At 41.7% G+C, this 23,691-nt stretch overlaps 1 protein-coding gene across 1 annotated transcript; it reads left to right on the forward strand.

Moving 5' to 3' along the window:
* Positions 1-512: 512 nt before the first annotated feature.
* Positions 513-21,408, forward strand: LOC117871560 (prostatic acid phosphatase-like). The gene is made up of 10 exons (XM_034759385.1): positions 513-714; positions 2,195-2,290; positions 4,498-4,584; positions 5,454-5,606; positions 7,598-7,696; positions 15,226-15,321; positions 17,829-17,961; positions 18,574-18,656; positions 19,840-19,946; positions 21,252-21,408. The coding sequence occupies exons 1-10, from the start codon at positions 601-603 to the stop codon at positions 21,406-21,408; spliced, it is 1,125 nt and encodes a 374-aa protein (XP_034615276.1). The 5' UTR covers positions 513-600.
* Positions 21,409-23,691: the final 2,283 nt, after the last annotated feature.

Consider the following 23,691-nt stretch of genomic DNA (forward strand, 5'->3'; position numbering starts at 1 on the left):
TTTATTTCTCCTAACGCCCACAGCCAAATCTAGAAATGCCCAAAGGGATCCAATAACGGAAGACTGGGTATTGCCAGCACCGCCGCTGCTGCAGCTGCATACATTTCAATACAAAGTACTGAGACAAAATGGGTTTGCTTCTCAGCTGTTGGGTGGTGGGAGTTATCTTGGGAGAGACTTTTGTATACAGCATATTAAAACTACACCAGTATACTTGCAATGTTTTCATTTATAAAGATGCAACAGCATAAACAGATCTATGATGGTGTTACTCGGCTTTAGTTTAAACAGTATGAGCACTCATGGTCAGCTTGTGTCCAGGTGCACTGTCAGGGTGCATGGGACCAAAGGCGTCCCTCTATCACACGCATCCTGGATACCAGCAGAGTGCCCTGCTCCCATCACAAGTCCCCTGGGGTGCAAGTAACCCAAAAGGGGAATAAGGTGAGCAGGAGGCAGGGCTATGGTCCATTTCTAGAATTCATAATACATAAGACTTACTCCTCCCCTCTTATTCATCTAACTGTATGTCAAACCTGCAGTAGGGCTCTGTCCAGTCCAAGCACTTGGTGTACAAAACATTCTTAAGCTATTGCAAGGATGAGAGTGAGACGGCTGCTATGTGGAGTCTGGAGTTTATGCTTTTTGTTGAGTCTTTTCTTCATTTTGCTTCACCAAACCACTGCAAAAAGAAAACTGAAGTTTGTGTCTGTAGTAAGTAGATGGCAGTGTTAATTTCACTATGTGAATGGAAGTAATTTCTTCCAGCACCTGTGGTTTATTGTTCTTCTTGAGTTAGAAAGTGTTCCCCAGGGGGGAAATGTTTTGTAGACATTTCAATATTTCCTGAATAGTCAAGCTGTATTATCGCTTCCCATAGAAAAATAAACAAAGTCCCAAACTTCAAAGAACATTTTGTAACTTTGCTTCCTTTTTGCAATCTCAGGTGATACTGAAGATTTACAGTGAGTGCCTTATTGGTGACATCCAAAGAGGCATTCTGCAATGATCACTTAAAGTTGTGAAATAGATGAGATGCCATAATAATGTTCACTTAGTGGAGAATTCCTCGTTGCCTTGGAACTAATTTATTGTCTCAAGGGAAAGCAATGTCGCCCTTATGTGTAATTAAACAATGCAGCACACATCTGTTTTTGTTTATTCATTCAAACAGCCCAGATGCAGGCCTGTTGGAAGTTGACACAACTTGTGTTGATTTGCAAGTTGCCCTGGTTGCAGGAGGTCTGAATATGGTCTATGTTGGACATAGCACATCCATTTAAATCACTATTTTTTTAGATGTATTCTTAAATTGTATTTCTACTTCGATGATTCAGGGAACGAATTAACGTGTCATATATAGTTTTAAAGTGATTGACTAATATGTATGTGTAGTCAAGTGAATTATACAGGATTATAACATGGAATGGAATTAAAAGGGACTTAAGGATAGATTCAAAGTTTTCACAACTATCTTCCCTGAGTTTAGATTTTAGATGATGATACTTGCAATATTTGATGTCTGCCTGCCTACACACTACTGTCTTAGAGTAAGTTTTTAATCAAGAAAAATGTGACTGGTAGTTTTTTTTCATACTATTGTCCTGCCCGCTTAATGTAGTGTGACCTATACCTCCTATTTTATCCTACCTCTCCAAAATAGATCTGGCATATGATATATAAGGCTATTATACAAACTTATACAGATTGCAAACAAAACCCTGAGCTAGCTACTTTTCAAATGCAGAAGAATAGAGTCCCTATGCCATGTAAAGTTTACAATCTAAAAAAATAAGTTACTGTAGGTCTAGGAGTAGGGCTCTTAGGCACAATTGTAATACAAATAATTATTTATTAGCAGTAGATATTATAGACAATAAACACATGATAGATGTATTAGCAGGAGCGCTGCCAGCGTTTCTGCTGCCCTAGGTGATGGAAGGTCCCATCCCAAATGCCGCCCCCCACAGAGGCAGCGGAAGGTCCCGCCACCGAAATACCGCCGCAGTCACCGCCCCCCAAATTGTAGCACCCTAGGCGACCACCTAACTCGCCTAATGGGTTGCGCCGGCCCTGTGTATTAGTACACAGCATATTCAGCACTAACTATTAATGAAGACACTGCTGGAATTGCAATAATTACTTCTAATAAAAAGAAACAATTATGTGAATGGAATTCAATCTATTTTGTCAGGTGTTTCGCCATGGTGACCATACCCCGTGTGAATCTTTTCCAAATGATAAACACAAGAAAAATGCATGGCCACAGGGATTTGGACAACTTACCAAGGTTTGTTGGCTATACAGGGGCCCATATTGAAACAGAAATTGTCTTTCACATGGTAAAGTTTTAAGGTGGTGGAATGTATTTTGGCAAGCAATGACTCAGAAAAGGACTTGGAGGTCATGGTGAATAGCCAACTGAACATGAGCTCCCAGTTTGATTCAGTGGTAAGAGAGCAAATGCAATACTTGAATATATGAGCAGGGGAATATTAAGTAGAAATAAAGATGTTGTATTAACATGGTACACAGCATTAGTGAGACCATTACTTGAATATTGTGTGCAGTTCTGGTATCCATATTTTAAAAGGCTGTTCATAAATTTGATAGGGTTCAGAAAAGAGCTACAAGCATGGCTCAACACCTGAAAAAACGGTCTTCCAGTGACAAACTAAAGAGGTTCAGGCTAGTTAGCTTAAAGAGGAGGTTAAGAAGTGCCTTGATCAAAGGAGAACATTTCTGATGGCATGGAGCTTTTTAATCTAGGAGACAAAAGCATAACAAGACCCAGGGGTTGGAAACTGATGCTAGACAAATTCAGACAAGAAATAAGGAGTGAGTTGTTTATACTGAGGGTAAACAAGCCATTGGGATCTCTTACATACAAATGTGACAGATTCTGATTAAGACTTTAGGTGAGGAAGGAGTCCATGTCTTCTTAAAACAGATGCTTTAGCTCAGCCAGAAGATATGCACTTAATTCAGGAACCATGGGGTGAAATTCTATGGCCTGCCTTATACAGATCAGACTGGATCATAATGGTGCCTTCTGCCCTTAAAATCTATGAAAGTCGGGGTCACATTTGCAGAACAGTCTTTTGTGCAGATGGTCTCGGATATCTACAGGTGCTAATATTTCATTTGAAACAAAGGAAGCGCTCTACCCAACTGGGTACTGAGCATCCTCAGCCTCCAGTCACCGAATAGGTGCTCAGCACCTTCTGGGATCAGGTCTTGAATTTCTCTCTTTGTCTATGATGACAATGCAAACATCACAATACAGACGGATGCACTGCTGCCTTTTTAATCCAATTTACAGAAAACTGCATCTAACTCCGGGGTTTTCAAGCTTTCGTATTGGTGACCCCTTTCACAAAGCAAGCCTCTGAGTGTGACCCCCCCTTATAAATTAGAAACACTTCTTAATATATTTAACACCATTAGAAATGCTGGAGGCAAAGCGGGGCTTGGGGTGGAAGTGGACAGCTCGTGACCCCCCTATGTAATAACCTTGTGACCCCCTGCAGGGTCCTGACCCCCAGTTTGAGAACCCCTGATCTAACTAAATAACAAGAAATAGGGGAACTCATCCCTACCCCATCCTGCTCAGTTCAATAAGATATAAATTTCAAAGGCTAACTACAATGATGTAAATTGTATTTGTATGCAATGTAGCTTAATCCCAAACAATCCCGCCCTCCCCATTTTTTAAATGGCAAAGAAATTAAATGTTGAAAGGACTATGTTCATGCAACACTAATGTTTCACAATTACAGTCAGAGTGAGGAAGTGCAAAAGCCAAGCTTGCAACATCAATGTTAACTTTGCAGTATTTCCCTCTTCCTCCAGGCCCACCCCCCTTATGCAAATATTTTAAGATATTTTCTTAATTAGGATGTGAATAGTGCTTACTCATGTGAGTTGCCTGGTAGCAGGATCCAAGGTAATAATAATAAACAACATAATAATGGATTTATTTAGCTGCTTTCATCCACTAATTTCAATATTATTAAAATGTATAATACCATGCTGAGGTTAAAAACTGTTGCATTTCCTGATTTTTGTGCTTATGACTATGTATCTTCAAATTGTAGGACTACAGATGTACTGTATTTCATTATATATTACCATATATGGGAGAAACATTGTTTCTCTTGGATAGCTCGGATTCTATGCAGCATAAATGTTGAGATACCTAACGGACAAAGATTTAAAATAAATCAGATAGAAAGACATGGATAGGGGAAGCATGAGTGCCTCGCTAAGGTTCTTGTACATACAGTAATCAGAGATGTGATGTTTTGGGGTGGGTTTTCTTGGTTTTATTTTAAAAATATCCCAGGGCATCCTGTTTGGCCAGATCAAAAAGAAGAAAATAACCTATAGGATTTATTTTATCTATTGCTCCCTCCTCTTTTTAAAAATCAGCTAAACCTGAATTACACATCCACAGCTACCTTACAATGACACTCATCAATATTGTTGCTTCCACAGCTTGGAATACAGCGGCAATATGAGCTTGGGCAATACATGCGGAAGAGATATAAACATTTCCTGAGTACCGTTTACAACCAGTTTGAGGCAAGTATTAAAATTAGCATGAAGGACATTTTTTTCTACATACTAATGGGACTTCCTTAAGACTTGAGGGGTCTGATCCTGCCTGGTGCTGAGCACCTTAACTTGCACTGAAGTCAACAGCAGTTCTCAGGGTTCTCAGACTCCCTGAGGTTGTGGCCCAAATTTTGTTCAAGTTTACTCATTATAGAAAGATAACTGAAGAGTTAGTGCAGAGTGATCTTCACTTCAGCGGTATATCAGGTTTGGCAAGAAATCAAATTACACAGAAAGTTGTGGTATTGGGTGAGCCCGAAAACACCTGAAAAATATTGGTGTTGTACTTGGATTCCCGTGAATACAGAGATCATTGCCTTAGGGCCTCATTAATAGTAGCCTCTCTTCAGTGATGCAATAAGCCCTCCTGTGTAGACCCCACATCCTCCTTACTGTGGACCTCAGCCACTAACAATGTGTGTCCACCTCTCTCGTCCTCATGAGAACCTCACCTGGAAATTTCATAAGACGCTATTAGAATCTCTTGGCTGTTCACTATTTGATATCTTAGTCTGTTTCATTTGGGGGTCCAGTAGCTCATCATATCCATTGCTGAATCCCAAAAGCTAGCTGGCCAACTAGACCCAGTTGAATTTTTTCCACTAGAATTTCTGATGGGGTTGCTATCACATTCCAGCTCACTATCCGCCCCAACGCCTGCTCCTGCTCCAACTCACTGCTTCCTCTCTATCCCATGTTTCCTTTTTGGCCCTTTGGATGCCAACCCTCCCTTCCCATTTCAAGTTCCCTCCTTTCCCACTAAAAGTCAGACAATTAACAGGAGCAGGGTTCTGTTAGTGACCACTAAGAAATAATTCTTTCTATCCTTGCTCCAGATTTATGTTCAAAGCACAGATGCTGATCCAACTCTTATGAGTGCCCAGGCAAGTCTTGCTGGACTGTATCCACTGGCTGGTAATCAGGTCTGGAACCCCAAAATCCTTTGGCAGCCAATCCCAGTTCACACTGTGCCAGTGTCACATGACAAGGTGAGTACAAATTGGGGACTTTCTGCTTCCCATTTGGCTTTATCAGAAAGCCAAAATATGTGATGAAGAGTGAATGAAGTGGATGAAAGTGACACTAAGCTAAGGCATCATGCACTAAGAACTGATAGTGTGGGCAGCACTGTTATGTTGAGATTCCTCAAGAAGAGAATTCCACTACACAGCCTTGTGCTTAATGAAAATAGAAAGATCTAAGTCTAAAATCTAAGGAAGTGAGTTTGCCCACACTGTATGAGAACACAACTCAGAGTTGGTAACAGATTAACCCACTCTCTTGGCTCACACAGAGACTAAAAATAGCTTGCTCCATTTGAGAGCTGAGAGGAAAGTACTTTTTTCCCCCTACAACTCTTTAGGGCTGTGGTCTTCAATCTTTTCTGGTCTATGACAAAAGAATTGTCCCATGTCTCTCCATATCCCACAGTAATATTTGGATTGTGGGATAATGTTTTAGCTATTTTGTCAATTGCTAGTTTTAAAAAAAAAGTTGGGGTTGGTGCTGCTGAGGGTAAGGTGAGGTAAATAGATCACTCCTTTCCCTCTCTTCTTCTCTGGACCCACACAGTACTCTGCTCTGAGGAGTGGGGAACACTTTTCCAAGGGAATGTGATCAAGCCAGCTACACAGCCACTTGAAGTGCTGCTTCCCCTGCCCAGAGCTGGGACTTGGGCAGGGAAGGGGAAGATATGCCTTGAAGGGAGCAAGGCACAGATGGCAGCAGGAGTAGGGAGAAGCATGTGAGCTGTTCCTTCCTTCCCTTTCTCAGGCTCCCACTGAATCCTACACACCTAGGAATTTTGCAGCTCTCAGTGGAGGTGTACCCTACTGGTTGAGAATAGGTGGCCTAGAGCACTGGTATCAAATTCAGCAAAATGTCTCATACATTTTTATCCAAGTGATCAGAGAACCATACCCTGGGCCATATAACATACACAAGTGAATCAAATTACTGAAAAACATTGCTGTAGTCCTTATTTATCTTGACCACTGAATGCTGCCCTGGTCTGATGCCCATTGCAAGTACTGTACTACAGTCACTAGAAACTAAGTTAATAAAAAAATTCTCATGAATAGGAAAACAAATGTAGATGTGATTCCCCCCACCCACATTATTTATTACATTTTACATTACTATGAATATACAGCAGACTTGACTCCACAAGTGTCTTTCTATTCAAAGCTAGTTTTCAATTACATCAAGAAAAATCATATCTATTCATGAACATGTGGTTAGATTTCAGGATGACATGGCTCAAACAAGTAGATTTTTAAAGCAGCAAAAACGTAGGTGTGCATATTTTCAGGCTAATTAGCTCTTCAATTGTCCAAGGTTTTATTTAAAGCTCTTGTTTTAATTGTGTGGCTACACATAGTTTTATTAATTATTTTGTGAGAGAGGACAAAACACATGTCAGTAGGACAGATACATGCCACTTCATTTCAAATTGGCTGTAATTTTGTTTTTTACTATTTAAATTTAATGCAGATAATTTCAAATAAAAATTCTCAGATTACACAAATACCAATTCTTAGACCATATAATCTAAACAGTCTTTAGCTTGGGGTGAGAGTAAACAAAGTTTTCTAAAATCTCTAAAACCAAACATTATGGGTTATTTCACCCATGTAGAAGGCCAGCAAAAGGCATATGCACCACTTAAGCCCTATTTTGAAGGCTTAAGCAGAACATGAGCTTGCAACAACCTTCTGCACAGGTGTGGATTTCACCTTGACTGGTTATGTTCTAATTTTAAGCAGGGACTTCCATAAAGGTTTAATAGTTCTATTACAGAAGTGAGTCCATAGGGCTATTATACTTAACCTGGGGCAAAAGCCACTGGAAAACAAACCAACCCCCCGGTACAGTTTGGCTCAACTAACACACACATGAAAAATGGAATCTCATGAAAAAACATTAAATAGCCAAATAGGAAACACCTTGCCTAATTAATCCATTGTATTTTTTGTTTTAGTTGCTACACTTACCTTATCCAAACTGCCCACGATACAACGAACTTCAGAAAGAAACCTTTGCAACAAGGACATTTCGAAGACATTTGAAGCACTACAGGGTAAAGAACACATGCTTTCAATTGTGGAAAAAGTCTAATTAAAAACTGTTGGTAAGGGGTTGCTCAACTCACCACTGGACAGGGAAGCCTCTTGGTGGTTCTGGGTTTTAGTTCAGTCAGGCTGATGCCCCTTCCTGTGGTAACACCCAGTCAGTTTCTCCTAGGCAGCCCTTGTCTCACTCCAGAAACCACAGCATCCTCTTTGTGACTCAGCCATCTGACTAGGTCACTAATGTGGTTTGCCCTTCCACAGGAAATGTATCAAGCAGTCTTCCGCTTCACTGCCTCACAGTGCCACTTCTGCAATGGCAGGCAGGGGAACCCAGGCCCATCCTCTACTCTGGGTTCCAACTCAGGGAACCTCTACACAGCAGCCAAGATCCATCCTCTGCCCCTTTCTGCTTCCATATATCCTAGCCTTCCCCACTTCTCTGGGTTTGCCAGTCTCTTCACTCCTTCATCCCAGGGAGTAATTTTAGGAAAACTCATCACTGCAGCACCCTCAAACACACTTCCCTTCTCCCCAGGAATAACTGCAAACACTTTCCCAGCAGAACCCTCTGCTTCCAATTTCCTGTCTTTTTTAGAAGCCCCATGTGTCCTTCACAGGTGAGCTTCTCTCTAATTAGCTGCTGCAAGCCTAAAACTACCCTATTTGCAGCCTAATTAACTTATTGGCACCACCTGTCCCAATTCAGCTCTTGCAGGGTCAGTTTGCGGACTAGACTTCATCACACTGTCACTCATGACAGCATTAGCCAATGGTAGGACAAGAGAATGGAAATCAAGAGACCTCATTGTGACATTCCCCTCTGGTGTTATGTGGACTGGTGATCCGCTAGGTCATATGCACAGCCTCTGGCATATAAGCTACTCCTTAGATTGTGCAACTGAATGACACTAGCCAATACCTCCAGTCCCAGACACAACCCTAGGAACCTCCGTCTTGCAGTGTCCACTTATACCCGCTGGATACTGCAAGCTTATAGAAGTTTGTCAATTTAACAAAGAAATTGATATGTACCAGGCCTGTTATCCCAAGAGGAGCCTCTGACTCACTTCAAACCAAACGCACTGCTTCAGGTAGAATGAACAAACAAATTTATTAACTATAAAGATAGATTTTAAGTGATTATAAGTCAAAACATAAGTCAGATTTGGTCAAATGAAATAAAAGCAAAATGCATTCTAAGCTGATCTTAACACTTTCAATGCCCTTACAAACTTAGCTGCTGCCCACCACAGGCTGTCTGGTTGCTCTTCAGCCAGGCTCTCCCCTTTGATCAGTGCTTCAGTAGCTTGGTGTGGTGTCTGTAGATGTAGGTGGAAGAGAGAGGAAGAGCATGGCAAACGTCTCTCCCTTTATCATGTCCTTTCTTCCCTCTTGGCTTTGCCCCCCTCCCCTTCAGAGTTAGGTGAGCATTACCTCATTGCAGTCCCAAACTGGCCAAAGGAAGGAGGGTGACTCACTCGAGAGTCCAACAGATCCTTTGTTGCTGCCTAGGCCAGCATCCTTTGTTCCTGTGAGACTGGGCTGGGTTTGTCCCATCCATGCCCTAATGAAGTGTGAACTGCCTCTCTGCTCTTAGAGAGTTTTTGCCTGGGCTTATTTTAAGCCATGAAGACACATTTTCAGCCTCATAACTATATACATGAAATTATAACCTATACCATTTCTGTAACATTACTATAACAACAATGCTCAATGCATCATGAGCCTTCCGAAGACACCCGACATGACAAACTTTGCATTGGATACCACACAATCATTTTACAAGGATGAACATGGGGGTGTTCCCCTGAGGTACAGAGCATCACACCTCTCCTCTTAGTTTACTGCAAGAGGGTTAGTCACTGACTAGCTCAAAGACAGTTTGTGTTATAGCTCTCTTGGCATACAGCCATTAAGACCATGAGGCAGCATGCCTCAGTTTCCCCAATCACACACAGCAAATCAGGTTTTTTATGGTTTCTCTGCTGTGATAAGCTTTAAACCTGTTTACAGGTATTAATTGAAAATAGCATTATCATACAGTTCAACATCCGTGTCAAAATTCTTATCCCCAAAACTTAACATTAATATCAAAATTTTTATCACAGATGTGCGTTTACAAGTATCTTTATGATATCATGCCCTCTGTTCAGATAGCGTAGTTTGAGGTTAGTTTGTTCATTACCCATGGTGTCCTTTGACTTTCTCCCATGTAATCAGTCACTGGCTTTTCTTTCCCTCCAGTGTTTCCTTCTGTGTGGGCTCTTAATTTAATCATGTTTCTAGCATTTTGATATCTCAGGGACTGGCCAGATAAGGGTCCAGGGGGATCCTTCACATTGGCTGCCCTTTGGGGAGCGGTCTCCCAACCCCAGGACTGTACATATGTAGAAAGTCCAGTTCTGCTTTTGGGGTTACCCTGTGTTTCCCACTCCCAGCACTGAGTCCTTCCCTGCCCCCTACAGGGCTGTGATCTGTGCTCTCTGGGCTAGGTGTGTTTACCCTTTGATCAGATGCACCTTTTCCCATCAGCTTTCTCATAATTGCTCCCTGTCTCTCACAAGCCTGGGGGGGAAACACACATACCCTGTCAGTTCGGTCGTTTGTGTTCTCACAAACTACCACCTGGCAATTTCCTGGTCTCAACTCCTCTGTTATCCCAGGCCTTGGAGCTGCATCTTGATGTAAAGAGAGACAGTTACTTTCCAAAACTTATCAGACATAGCATCCTGAAAAACTGGAACTGGGATTGGGGTACCCTCTGCCACCCCTTTCTCTGTCCCTGAGAAGTCAGCTGTGTGACAGCTCCCCTCCAGGAGGTCAGTTACACAGTTCCTTCTCAAAACAAGGGTCACAGGCTGAGTGCCTGGGTGCAGAGATGCTGACCCAGCCATCCTCCTAGTGTCCTGGGTATCCTGCCCCAAGTGACCAGTGAGGAGACACTCCTGTATCCTCACTATTCCATCTCCAGTTTCCTTCTCTGGGCCCCCTCCTAAGACACATTTCTCTGTGCTCCCCAGGAAGGGTTCTGTCTCTTGTTCATCTGCAGAACTCTGCCAGCTAACAACTGGGAAAGTTTCCTTAATCGCTGACAACATCTCTCCTGCTCCTGTGCCTGAGGGCATGTTGCCTTCTGCTGGAAAGGAGCTAGTCTCAGCCCCTCCCATACTTGGAAGCACACTGCTTCCTTGTGTTACAGAGTCACAGGAATCCTCACTTACTTTAATGGTTCCTGAAATCCACTGCCCCTTCTCTGGGCTCTCCTCTGGGACACATTACTCTATGCTCCCTTGAGCCGGTTTTACCTCTGGTTCAGCTGCAACCTACTGGCAGCTAACAACCTGGATAATTCTCTCTCTGGCAGGCATTACACCCCTATCCCTTCCTGATGTGGTGTTGTCTCCAGTTGCAGTGCAGGAGTTGGTCTTAACCACCCTCCACCCAGAAGCATGTGGCTTCCCCCTGCTGCCGAAGAATCAAGGAGATTCTCTCCCATTCTCTCAACAATTCCTGAGACCTTACTCTTTCCCTTGGGGGTCCGAGCATAAAATTCCCTCCTGCTGCAGGCAAATGCTTTAACCTGAGCTACACGGAAAAAAATCATTACCAAGAAGCAGGTTGACTAGGAGGTGTTCTATTACCCCCACAGTCAAAACACTTTCCAAACCTTCCCAAACCACATGGATTTTAGCTAGTGGTACGAGGAATCTGCTTTCGCCCACAATCTCTGCCATTGGCCAGGCAACATACTGGCCTTTGGGACCACACTCTGCTTAACTAGAGAGATCTGGGCCCCTGTATTCCTCTGCCCCAAGTATTCCCTGCCACCAATTTGGACAGCCTTAACATGCTCCATATCTGGTTCTGCAGAGACTAACCTCACAAATGCAATATGATAGGTTTCAATTGCTTGGCGGGGTTCTGTGTTGAGGACAGCAGAACTAACATGAGCTATTGGTTGCCTGCTTCCTCTTAGCACAGGGCATTTATTCCTCAGGCGATCAGTGGAATTACACTGATAGCACCTTTTGGGCTCTTCTGCTTTTACAGGAGATTTGTGACGAGGGTTAGAGGAATGGTTTTGGGTAAAAGAATATTTAGGCTCCCAAACCCCTTCTCTCTTCCCAAGGGGCAAAATGGGATCCTCCCTTCCCACCACTTTTAAACCCCTCTTTCTGTGGCCTGCCCTCAATAGACGCCTGATTCTGTTAGAAGGCATCAGCTAAAAAAAGCCATCTCATCCACAGACTTTACATCTTTGTCCCATAGACACTGCTTTACATCAGCCTTAAATATGCTTAGGAAATGCTCTTGAGCAGCAAGATCCAACATTCCCTCAAAACTTGCTGCCTCTTTATCCCAACCCATTTTCCCAACAAATCTTTCATTTTGTTGACATATTCCCCTTTACTCATACCAATATCCTTCTTAAGATTCCCATATTTAACTCTATACGTTTCGAGGGTAATCTGAAAACTTCGTAAAACAGTATCTTCAAATTTACAATAGTCTAAAGCATCTTCAATAGGCATTCCATTGAATACATTTCGAGCTTTACCAGTTAATTTCACAATCAGGGTGGGAACTCCCTTATCATCAGGGATTTCATGTATTACACACAACCTTTCAAAGGTAGTCATATATTCAGCAATATCATCCTCATCCTCCCATCCCACTGCATGCAGGACATAAGTGTTCCCATTTGTGGATTTTTGGAGTGATGGGAGTTGTTGGGGTCGGGAGGTTCTGATTCTGCTTTTCTAGCAGGTCCAACTGGTGTTTTCTCTCTCCTTCTCTTTCTTCTCTCTCTCTTTTCACTTCCATGACCCTTCTGTGTGCAGCCTCCTCCTTAGTTGCCTCTGCCTCCATAGCCTTTCTGTGTGCAGCCTCCTCTCTGGCTGCCTCTCTCTCTCTCTCTTTATCTCCAGTTCTTTCTGTTGCAATAATCTCTGGTGCTCCCTCTCCTTTTCTGCAGACTGCAGCCTAAAAAGCTCCAACTTTGCAATTGCTTCACTGCTTTCATTCTTTTTCCTGTTTTTCTGTTTCTACTTCCCTTTCCCGAAATAAGCAAAAAGAAAATAACAAAACTGTGACCTCCTCCTGACTGTTCTTAGCCATTGCACTTAAGACTCACTAAAAATCACAAATATCAGTGCTTAAAGTGTGAACTTCACTTGTAGTAACAAGCTGCACATGCGCCCTGCTCACTGCACCACTGTGATGTTCCCCTCTGGTGTTATCTGGACTGGTGATCTGCTAGGTCACTCCAATCCCTGACTCTGGGAGCCAGCCTTACCCTGCTCTGCTGTGAGAACCTCCCACTCCTGAGCTGTTCACGCACAGCCTCTGACATGTAAGCTGCTCCTTGGATTGTGCAACCGAATGACACTAGCCAATATCTCCGGTCCCAGACACAACCCTAGGAAACTCCGTCTTGCAGTGCCCAGTTATGCCCGCTGGACGCTGCAAGCTTATATGAGTTTATCAGTTTAACAAAGAAATTGATATGTATCAGGCTTGTTATCCCAAGAGGAGTCTCTGACACACTTCAAACCAAACACACTGCTTCAGGTAGAATAAACAAAATTATTAACTATAAAGATAGATTTTAAGTGATTATAAGTCAAAGCACAAGAAGTCAGATTTAGTGAAATGAAATAAAAGCAAAAAGCATTCTAAGCTGACCTTAACACTTTCAGTGCCCTCACAAACTTAGATGCTTCTCACTACAGGCTGGCTGGTTGCTCTTCAGCCAGGCTCTCCCTTTGATCAGCGCTTCACTCGCTTGGTGTGGTGTCTGTAGATGTAGGTGGAAGAGAGAGGAAGAGCATGGCAAATGTCTCTCCCTTTTATCATGTCCTTTCTTCCCTCTTGGCTTTGCCCCCCTCCCCTTCAGAGTCAGGTGAGCATTACCTCATCACAGTCCCAAACTGACCAAAGGAAGGGAGGTAACTCACTCGAGAGTCCAACAGATCCTTTGTTGTTGCCTAGGCCAGTGTCCTTTGTTCCTGTGAGGCTGTGCTGGGTTTGTCCCATCCATGCCCTGATGAGGTGTGAACTGCCCCTCTGCTCTTGGGGAGTTTTTGCCTGGGCTTATTTTAAGCCATGAGGACACATTTTCAGCCTCATAACTATATACATGAAATTACAACCTATAACATCATTGTAACAACAATGCTCAATGCATCATGAGCCTTCCAAAGACAGCCGACATGACAAACTTTGTATTGGATACCACACAATCATATTATAAGGATGAACAGGGGGGTGTAGGGTGCTCCCACAAGGTACAAAACATCACATTTGTATATTCTCCTTTTAATGCAGGTATTTCATTCCTACTAAAATTAACAGGCCTAACTACCACATATTGGAAGGAGATTATACCCACTAACTGATTATGAAATTATAAAACTTGCTTGGCTGGCCTATCCACACCAAATGACAGGTGCAATTTTAGTGAAGATAAACTCTTGGCCACCAGATTAGTGGAAATCTAAACAAAACTGAGCTCAGCTACAAACTCACCTCCCTCTCTCTGCTCAGTCTCACATGCATAACACCTCCTCTGACATCTCTCCCCACATGCTCCTCTGCTAGCTCAGATGACTCCTCCTCCAAAAAAATCTCCTCACTAATTTTTCTCATTGTCATGTTAGAAAATTCCCACAACTTCACTACAGTCTCGAACACCTCTCTCTCCCCTTCACGTCTAACATTCAGGTTGTTGCTCAAGTGTTTCACTTCTTTCACCACAACATCTCAAATGCCTCTCCCTTCCTCCACATCTCAACTATCAAAACCCTTACCGTGACTGGGGTAATCTTCTGTCAGCTCCACTGCAACCTCCTGCTCTCTGGCCTGACTTCCGCTTTCTAAACCTCAAGTTTATCCAAAATATTGCTGCCAAACTATCATCTTCCACTGCTTTGACCCCATCATCCCTTCTCAGGCTCTTCACTGGCTCTGCAACGTGGCACCACATTCAATCTTCTCATATTTTACACAGTTCTGCCTCTGCTTACTGTTCACTTTTGTCTCCTGCCACTCTCCTGCTCGATACATACTTTGCATTAGTTCTGCTTCTCCACATGGTCCTGTTTACCCCTTTCCCACAAAGTGCGTTGGTGCTTTTCCCCATGTTTCCTCAGATGTCTGCAATCTCCTCCCTGATACAGTAGGTCATGCAGCCTCCCTCTGCTCCTTCAGATCCCACCTCAAAACCCCTTTCTCCTCCTACAGTGTCCCACGTTCCCACAACAATCTAAGAAGAAGAAAAAAATCAGTATTTTTAGAAGGGGAACTAGTGATGTATATATCCTATGGGACAAGCAACCTCAACCATGTTGTGTGTAAACATCCTTTCCTCTTGCCTGTAGTCATCTCTCCCTGACCTGTAGGTTCATTGGGACAGGGTCTGTCTTTATTCTTTCTATAACAATAGCATATACCACTAAGGTGTTATATAGGAATGTCATAAATGAGCAAAACAAAAGCCTTTCATCATATTTACATGTTTGCTGTTTTTGTCTTCCAGCCATTTCTGAGATTTTTAGCAGTTCACACAGGATACCCATTGAAGAGGCTGAACACTGAAAGAATTATAAAAATATATGACACCTTACTATGTGAGGTAAAAGTATATAAGAAAATTCCCCTAAGATCCAATTCAGACATGCTACAGTACAAGGAGGATTGATTTACAAACTTCATCCTCTGCTCCTTAGTGGTTAGAAAAAAGCTATACGTTTGCAAGGAATAGGTGTTTTAGAATGCCCAGAGCTAGGGATTCTTACTAGACCAATTGCTTCAAATAATTGACATACATATCCTTCATCCAGTTCTATGCCAACATAGCTTTTTTTGTGTGTTAACTTCCTTGTTGCCCTAAGTACCACTGAGAAAGTCTATCAATCATATTATCACCACAGTTCTGGAAGGGAAAGGATGAGGTAACTTTTAGACCCCCCTGCTTGCTGTATTATTTATACAGCACCATAAAGATGCATAGCGTTTATATTAGTAAAAATACATGGATTGGCCCAGAAAATATAATCTTCCTCTTCAAAGATTTTTAGAGTCAAATGGTGCAAGCAGGTACAGTAATAATTAGGTAGTAGCAAATGGAGCAATGTGTGAATGGAAACACCTGTAAGATTCATTGAACAAGTGGGATTATAGCAGTAATTTGAAGAAGGCAGAAGTCTATTGGTGAATATTGCTTGGGAGGCTGTTCTAAGCAGAGGGACTGTGTCTTCCAGTGCAGGAGCAAACAAAAATTGCAAGGTCTTGCAATGTAAGTTGTTGGTTGTTGTTTTGTTTGTTTGTTTTCTTTTATTTAAATAACTGTTTGGCATATTACCTAGAAGACTAAAGCAGTTTTAAAGTAGATTACATTGTGGATGCAAACTACCCAATTGTATCACATTATGCAATAAATTGCCATCTGTCCTGTATTTTCCACGATAGTCCCAATTTTGCCAAGGCAATCCCACCTGGGACATTTCCCAGATCTCTACATTAGTTCAATGACCCATGAAATGTCAACGTAATGGGAAACTGCAACTTGAGCATGTTGCAGCAAGTCATCACCACATACCAGACAGTGATGTGCCAATGCAAAGCCACAATGCTGTATTGCAAACATTGGTGTTCTGAGGCAGGAGTTTATTCCATCAGGTAAACTTACAAAATTGCCCATCCTTGTCTGTCATCAGGGGCCCTTATGCCAGAGAGAATTTAACTAATTAGTAGAGTACTTCCTCCAGTGTTGGACTCTGAGTATGGGTCCTTCACATTGCTCAGCTGGGACTAGGGTGACCAGACAACAAATGTGAAAAATCGGGACAGGCGGTGGGGGAGTAATAGGAGCCTATATAAGAAAAACACCCAAAAATCGGGACTGTCCCTATAAAATCAGGACATCTGGTCACCCTAACAGGGACTCTAGTTGGGGCTCCTGCCACAAAAGTAACAACTCCACCCGCTGTGCAAAAAGAGTCTTGTTAGCTGTTTTCATGCAGCCACGGTAGAAGTTACCTCACCATAGTATTTATTATGGTCACATGCCATTTGACTTCTAGGTAACTCCAAAGGCACAAGTACTTGTTTGCCTGCAGCAATGGTATGAAACAATATTCACTTAGTATGTCCTCTTCTTTCTAAACAAATCATGTTTGTTAAAGAAATAAATAATACATTATGACCTGAGCTGATTTAACCTGACATGATCCATTGTTTCTCCTATTTAAACAAATCCTGTCATTAATTAGCAAGTCCTTCAGGACATAACAGGTAGAATGGAAGCAGGTAGTTCTGAGAACGCTCCCACTGTTTAGCTCACAAATTGTCACACTTTGATAAGGGTACACTATGTTATGACAAAATAGGCTGGTTTTGTTAAACAGGACTTCAGTTCAGTACAAATCTGGAGCATTGTGTGCATTTCCTACCTCTTCACTGTGGTAGCCTTTAACATATCTGACTCCAGCCCCAGAGGCAAACATAGCCTCATTCTACTTTGTTTTGGGAATTGAGGCAACATCTGTAAGAGTTGGTGTAAAATGGGCCAGAACTTATCTCCAGATCCCCAACCCTCACCAGAGGTCAGGTTGTTCAAAATGCAGATATAAATGTGGCAGTTTGAGCCATTCTCTGGCTCACTGATTTCTCAGAGCTGCCAAGCCGAAAAGCCTTGACTGCCATGTAAGTTTTGCTTGAATAAGGGCTTCTGGATGTGGCCCAAGAACTTGCTGACAATAGAAAATTTTCACTAAGACACAAGCTTCATCCTTAATAATTTGATGATGATCATCCACTATACATGCAGCCATTTTTGCATATCCCTCCCTATTAGTGCTGTGCCACCTCCTGGTCTTCATGAATACTGCCATCTCTTCTTACCCTTTAAAAGTTGCTGTCTTTGAGCAATATATTGATATAAATGAGAGTTCCACCACCCCTGTGCAGTGTCTGGTCCTTAGTTTAATATAAAATAAAGAGAAATCTTTAATTTGGTCTAAACATTCAGGATTTGTACCTGAATGTACCAGAGCTTTGCTGTTGGTAACAATACAAAAGGAAGCAACACAATCTGGTAGAAATCAGAGAGAAAATCATTGTTTTCCTTCTTTGCTGTAGGAGATCAACAATTACACTTTACCATCATGGGCCACTCATGGTGTCAGGACCAAGCTTCTAAAGCTCACAGAACTGCTGCTACGGGCAGAATTTGGGCTCCACAAACAAAAACAGAAGTCCCGACTCCAGGGAGGTAAGCAAAAATACATAATTCTAAGTGGGGTGAGAGCGTGATAGGAAACAGAGTGGAAAGGGTGTACAGTCAACACTGGAATTCATATCATATTTAGAACTATGGAAGCTGCTATATACACTTATTACAAGGTGATCATCTATTCTTACTTGAACCCATGGAAATCAGGAAGTTACAATAGAGTTACACTAAAGAGAGGTTTCAGAGTAGCAGCCGTGTTAATCTGTATCTGCAAAAAGAACAGGAGTACTTGTGGCACCTTAGAGACTAACAAATCCTGTTCTTTTTACTAAGAGAGGGCCAGACTCACCAATACACTCTGGCTTCTTTACACTACCCTTGTGAACCAGCCCGTTAAACCAGTTTATGGCTGCTTTCAGCCACTGGGATCTACCAATGAATTTGGCCCTAAAATTGGTGCACGTGGGAACACAATCAAGCCCATTATTTATACAAAGATTGGGTCAGATTCATCAGTAAACTTCAAAAAGTAGCTATAAACACATGTTAACTAATCTATCATGTGTTTAAGCACTTCCTTGTGTTAAGAATATCAACATTAATACAAGCTCCCTATACCATTGTTGTCACTATTTTCCAATTTTCTTCCAGGTGTTCTTTTAAAAGATATTCTCAAACATCTCTCAACTGCCAGAAAGCCTTCCAACCGGCGAAAGATAATGATCTATTCTGGAGTGAGTGATCTTTTCCTTTTATGTTGGATTTTTGAAGTTGTCAACTATAGTAAAAGACATGGGACCTTCATTTCCTGCATCTAACAACAGTTACACTGGGTTTTCTTTCTTTTGGGTCTAGCTTTAACCATTTCATCATGATTTACTTTGGAAAATGTAGCTCAAATACATACAGCATCTCATTTCCCAGTCCAACCTAGTGGCTTACTTCATTCTTAAGCTGCTTTGATTGTTTAGTAAAGAAATCAAAAGGCTTGGTCCAAGGTCTTAAACTGATCCAATAGGACATCCTTGATCTAGAAACCAGCCTACTGCTGCTTTTTTTTTTTAATTAAATGTAGTGATTTTAAAAGGTGCTGGACTGGCTGTCTTAGATACTGAGGTTTTCTATTGTTGCACAGAGCATGCACCTTCTCCCAGTAGGCAGGGAGAGTCCTGGATTACTTGGCAAAAACTATTTATAGCCCAGTTAGGTTGTGAGATGTTGGATCTTAGGGCCAAATTCTTTCAAATCTGACCTCTAATTCTGGATGCCCAACTGGAGAAAGCTTGGGCCTGACTGTAAGAAGAATGGAATACTCCCAACTCCCATGCACTTTCACTAGAGTTGCAAGTGCTCAGGTCTTCTGAAAATCAGACGTGAGATGTCTCAGGTTGGGCATCCAGAATTAGAGGTCACATTTGAAAGGGTTTGGCCTAACAACTGAGGTACACAAAATTGAAGGCCACTTTTAAAATTTAGGCCTAAGTCTACCATTGGACTGGAACTGATAATTGCCAGTCCTGGGCCTCAGGCCAGCATGATTCTGGGTAAATTAATATATATTTGGGATGAAAAGAAGGAAACATTTCTCTGGCAGGTTGATATTGTTATTTTTAATGGCAACTATTTGAACCCGCTCTGAGATTTGGAATATGAGTAGTAGTCCCGGAAGGCTGATATAAATGCATTTTATCACATAGGTATCTCCACACCAGGAAAAAAAGCGAACTTTTTTCAAAGCTTTCTTGAAATAAGAATAATCAAGGATACAGAGATCAGAGACCAAGTACTTATTCATGGAGTTGTGCAAGTAAAGTGAACTGTGCAGCTTAACTGGTGGAGAAATTATTGAATGTTTGCTCAGTAGTGACCACATCATTCTCAGAAATTCTTTAATGGGAATGTTCCTTCTGTTTACAGCACGCTGCTACCATTGTTGCCTTACAGATGGCACTCAATGTTTTCAATGGAAAACTCCCTCCATACAGTGCCTGCCATTTTTTTGAACTTTACCAGGAAAAGGATGGGTAAGTATCTGGATAAAGCTGTATTACTGAAATGTACTTTTTAAAAACCAATTTACTGAAGCCCCAGAGTATTTTATAAATAAAACTGCTTTTGGTGGCCAATATTGAGCTGCCTGGACATATGGGGCCTTAAATAATAATAGGGATCATGGTATTAGCTTAATTATTATAATCTGAGTGACTTTACTGCTTGTGAAAGGCACCAGGTTCACAGCCCTAGAGCCTGAAGTCTCTCCCTACAGTGTAAGCTTCCCTACCAGTGAATTTCAACCCTGTTCTAGGACCACCTCCAGCGGTGAGAGGTTTTACTCAGCTCCCACTGCCACTCAGTCCTCTGACTCTCCACTGAGAGTGGATATGTAGAGCTGAGGATCCCCAGGTCCCTTCAGCTCCCAAATTTCCCCCTCCATGCTGGGGACACAGGGAACCCTTGTGGAGCAGAGCAACATAACACCCTCCCCTGACTCACAAAACCCTTTCCACTGTGAAATCACACAATTCTGGTGCCTCGGGGCCCTCTAGAATCATGGCTGAAGGAACAGCTTTTTCCAGACACATGACTAGTGCTAGTTCAGGGATACTAGATGTCATACAAAATGGCTGGATACCAGGTGGGATTGTCAAATGCATCTAACAGGACTTAGAAGCACAAGTCCTACTGAAAGTCAATAGGAGTTGGGCATCTAACTCCCTTGGGTCCTTTTAAAATCCCACCCCCATGAAAAATGCCCTTACAATAAGTTCAAGTAGAGAACATACAAATCTTCCAAGGAAAGATGGTGATGTTTCAAAATAAGTTATTAAAATTAACTGAACAAAACACCTTGAGAATGTACAGGAAAATCAGTCAGGTCAGCGCAGGAAAATCAGCTTAGATGAACTAATGCCAGTAAATCTTTTTGATTCTCAATATCTACATATAAAGGCAAATTTAAATGTTAACGTATAGGATAAAATTCACTCGTTCTGTGTTACAGCAGAGGTGAAGTTGATCCATAATGTTTTACAGACATTTATGTATCAATATTTCATTTAGACCTTGTATATATATTAGACCAAATATACCTCTCTAGTCTACCCATGACACCCTTACTAACAGGAGGGCACATGGACTGCAAGTCCCTGTCTCGGATAATAAAGCACTGTTTCTCTTAATAATTCATTCCATTTGGCACTTTTTATAAAGAGTTAGAAAAAAAGTGTATCAAACTTGTCCGTGGTCTAACTGCATTTAATAGGGTCCAAACACTGCAACTTCAAAGAAGGTGTGCCTAATTTTACTTTTATCTGTGTGCTGTGACTCAGGCAATACACCATTGAAATGTACTATCGGAATCACTCTTTGAAAGATCCCCACCCGCTCACTCTGCCAGGCTGCAAATTTCGCTGTCCACTCGAGCAATTTAATCAGCTACTTTCGTCAATCATAGTGCACCACTGGACAAAAGAATGCAGGATGTAGGGCATAAACAAGGTAAATATGGTGCCGTTAAATGTTGTGTGTGTAAGTGTCATCCTAAATGTGTGGCAAGAGCAGATAAAACCCTGACTAGACATACCTTTGAAACAGCAATATTTTTGTACAGGTTTGATCTGAAATGAATAGCAATCCAGCTCCATTAAGATAATTTTTCTCCTACCTCTCTATTGATGCATATGCCCAGCCAGCCCCAACCTAAACTGCTCTTCTGGTGGAAGAAAAATTCAGGTTACCTTGCAACCAAGGGTGTAACTTGCAGCTTGTGTAGACATACCTGTGCTAGCTTTAGTATAGCTAGTTTGCTAAAAATAGCAGTGAGGACATGACAGCATAGGCTTCAGTGTGAGCTAGCAACATGAGTACATACCTGATGGGGGCTAGATAAGCTTGTACAGCCTGTGCCGAAGCCATGTCCTCACTGTTATTTTTAGTGAGCTACCTAGATTAAAACTACCATATGTACATCTAAATGAGCCCCAAATTGCATCCCCAGTTGCACTGTAGATGTTGCGTCAGAATGAAATCAAGGATTATTACATGGCTGAAACATTGTAGGATACTATTTTTTATTTTATTTTAGCATAGTCAAAAAGACATTTAAGTTATTAAAACAAGACAACAGGAGTTGGAAAGCAACTGAGCTATTTCAAATCTCCCAATCTTCTTTACATGGAAATATACCTCCCAGCTGATTGGCAAGTCCATGCAATCTCTTATTTTTCATAGATATCCATATTTGGGAGGGGCAGATGGAAAATCACACCTTCCTTCCTATATCTGGCTTTACATTCCTTAATATAGAGTCCAAAAACAAAACTGCCCCTAGAACACAAGTACACACAGAAAAACTGTCAAAATTTTCAAGTTACAACTGTTGTATGTCATGCTTGGAAATCCCATATGGCTTTCTGAATCACTAGTCTCAAGAGGAATTTGGACCTGCAGATATTAGATGAGCATAATGAACCAATTCACTTGGCTGTAAGTATTTTCTTACTACCAAATCCATGAACAGAAGGAAGATGTTTTCGCTGGAGTGAGTGAATAATCAGCAATGAATAATTTACTCAGGGAATTTCACAGACTGTCAGTAAGCAGATCAAGAAATCATCAAAATTATCCACTATTGAATATGATTCCTGTAGTTTTTGACAAACATGATCAAGAAGAGTGTGTTGTAAATATCCAACACCTGCACTGTGCTGTTTAGCTACCTAAGTCATGTCCAATCTGCTCCCTGATTGGATAAATTATGTAACTAACCAACAAAGAAACAAGTGAAAAATTATTACCAAATACATAATCAAAATTTGCTTTTGGTAACAATTTGATTATTCAGACTTAAAGTACACCTCTGTTAAGAGGGCCAGCATAAGGCCTCTGCACTGCTTAAATTCTCAAACCAGGGCAAGTCAGGTTTAGGTGGTGCCTAGGCCTCTTACTGGCCCTTTGCACTAACACAAATTTCACCCTTCAGGACTGTTGTCTTAGTAAACCTTGAACACTCAAATATACATGGAAAACCAAACACAAGAGGTCACAAACCTGGTTGACTTTCAAATCTGAATGAGTATTTTCAGGCCATTTTTCCACTTTCACTAAATTAGAATTTGAACTGCTGCCCCAAAGATTACCAAGTCACTGTGAATCAGGACAGAAGGGAACAACCGATCCTGAAGCTGAAGCAAATTCACAAGAATCACACACAGATTCTGGGCCAACTTCAATCCTAGTGTAAATGGTTGCATTTCTATTTAATTTCACCTCCAACTTTGTCAAAATCATCTTTAACATTGTCCCTTGGTGCTGCATTCATAGATTCATAGATTATAGGACTGGAAGGGACCTCGAGAGGTCATCGAGTCCAGTCCCCTGCCCGCATGGCAGGACCAAATACTGTCTAGACCATCCCTGATAGACATTTATCTAACCTACTCTTAAATATCTCCAGAGATGGAGATTCCACAACCTCCCTAGGCAATTTGTTCCAGTGTTTAACCACCCTGACAGTTAGGAACATTTTCCTAATGTCCAACCTAGACCTCCCTTGCTGCAGTTTAAACCCATTGTTTCTGGTTCTATCCTTAGAGGCTAAGGTGAACAAGTTCTCTCCCTCCTCCTTATGACACCCTTTTAGATACCTAAAAACTGCTATCATGTCCCCTCTCAGTCTTCTCTTTTCCAAACTAAACAAACCCAGTTCTTTCAGCCTTCCTTCATAGGTCATGTTCTCAAGACCTTTAATCATTCTTGTTGCTCTTCTTT

Source organism: Trachemys scripta, chromosome 2 (assembly GCF_013100865.1).
Source record: "Trachemys scripta elegans isolate TJP31775 chromosome 2, CAS_Tse_1.0, whole genome shotgun sequence".
Lineage (NCBI taxonomy): Eukaryota > Metazoa > Chordata > Testudines > Emydidae > Trachemys > Trachemys scripta.

Bases quoted from the DNA above. Each gene is read 5' to 3' on its own strand.
- LOC117871560 (XM_034759385.1), top strand. From the start codon at position 601: ATGAGAGTGAGACGGCTGCTATGTGGAGTCTGGAGTTTATGCTTTTTG. The intron at 715-2,194 runs GTAAGTAGATGG...CTATTTTGTCAG, and splicing joins AACTGAAGTTTGTGTCTGTA to GTGTTTCGCCATGGTGACCA. The intron at 17,962-18,573 runs GTAAGCAAAAAT...ATTTTCTTCCAG, and splicing joins GAAGTCCCGACTCCAGGGAG to GTGTTCTTTTAAAAGATATT.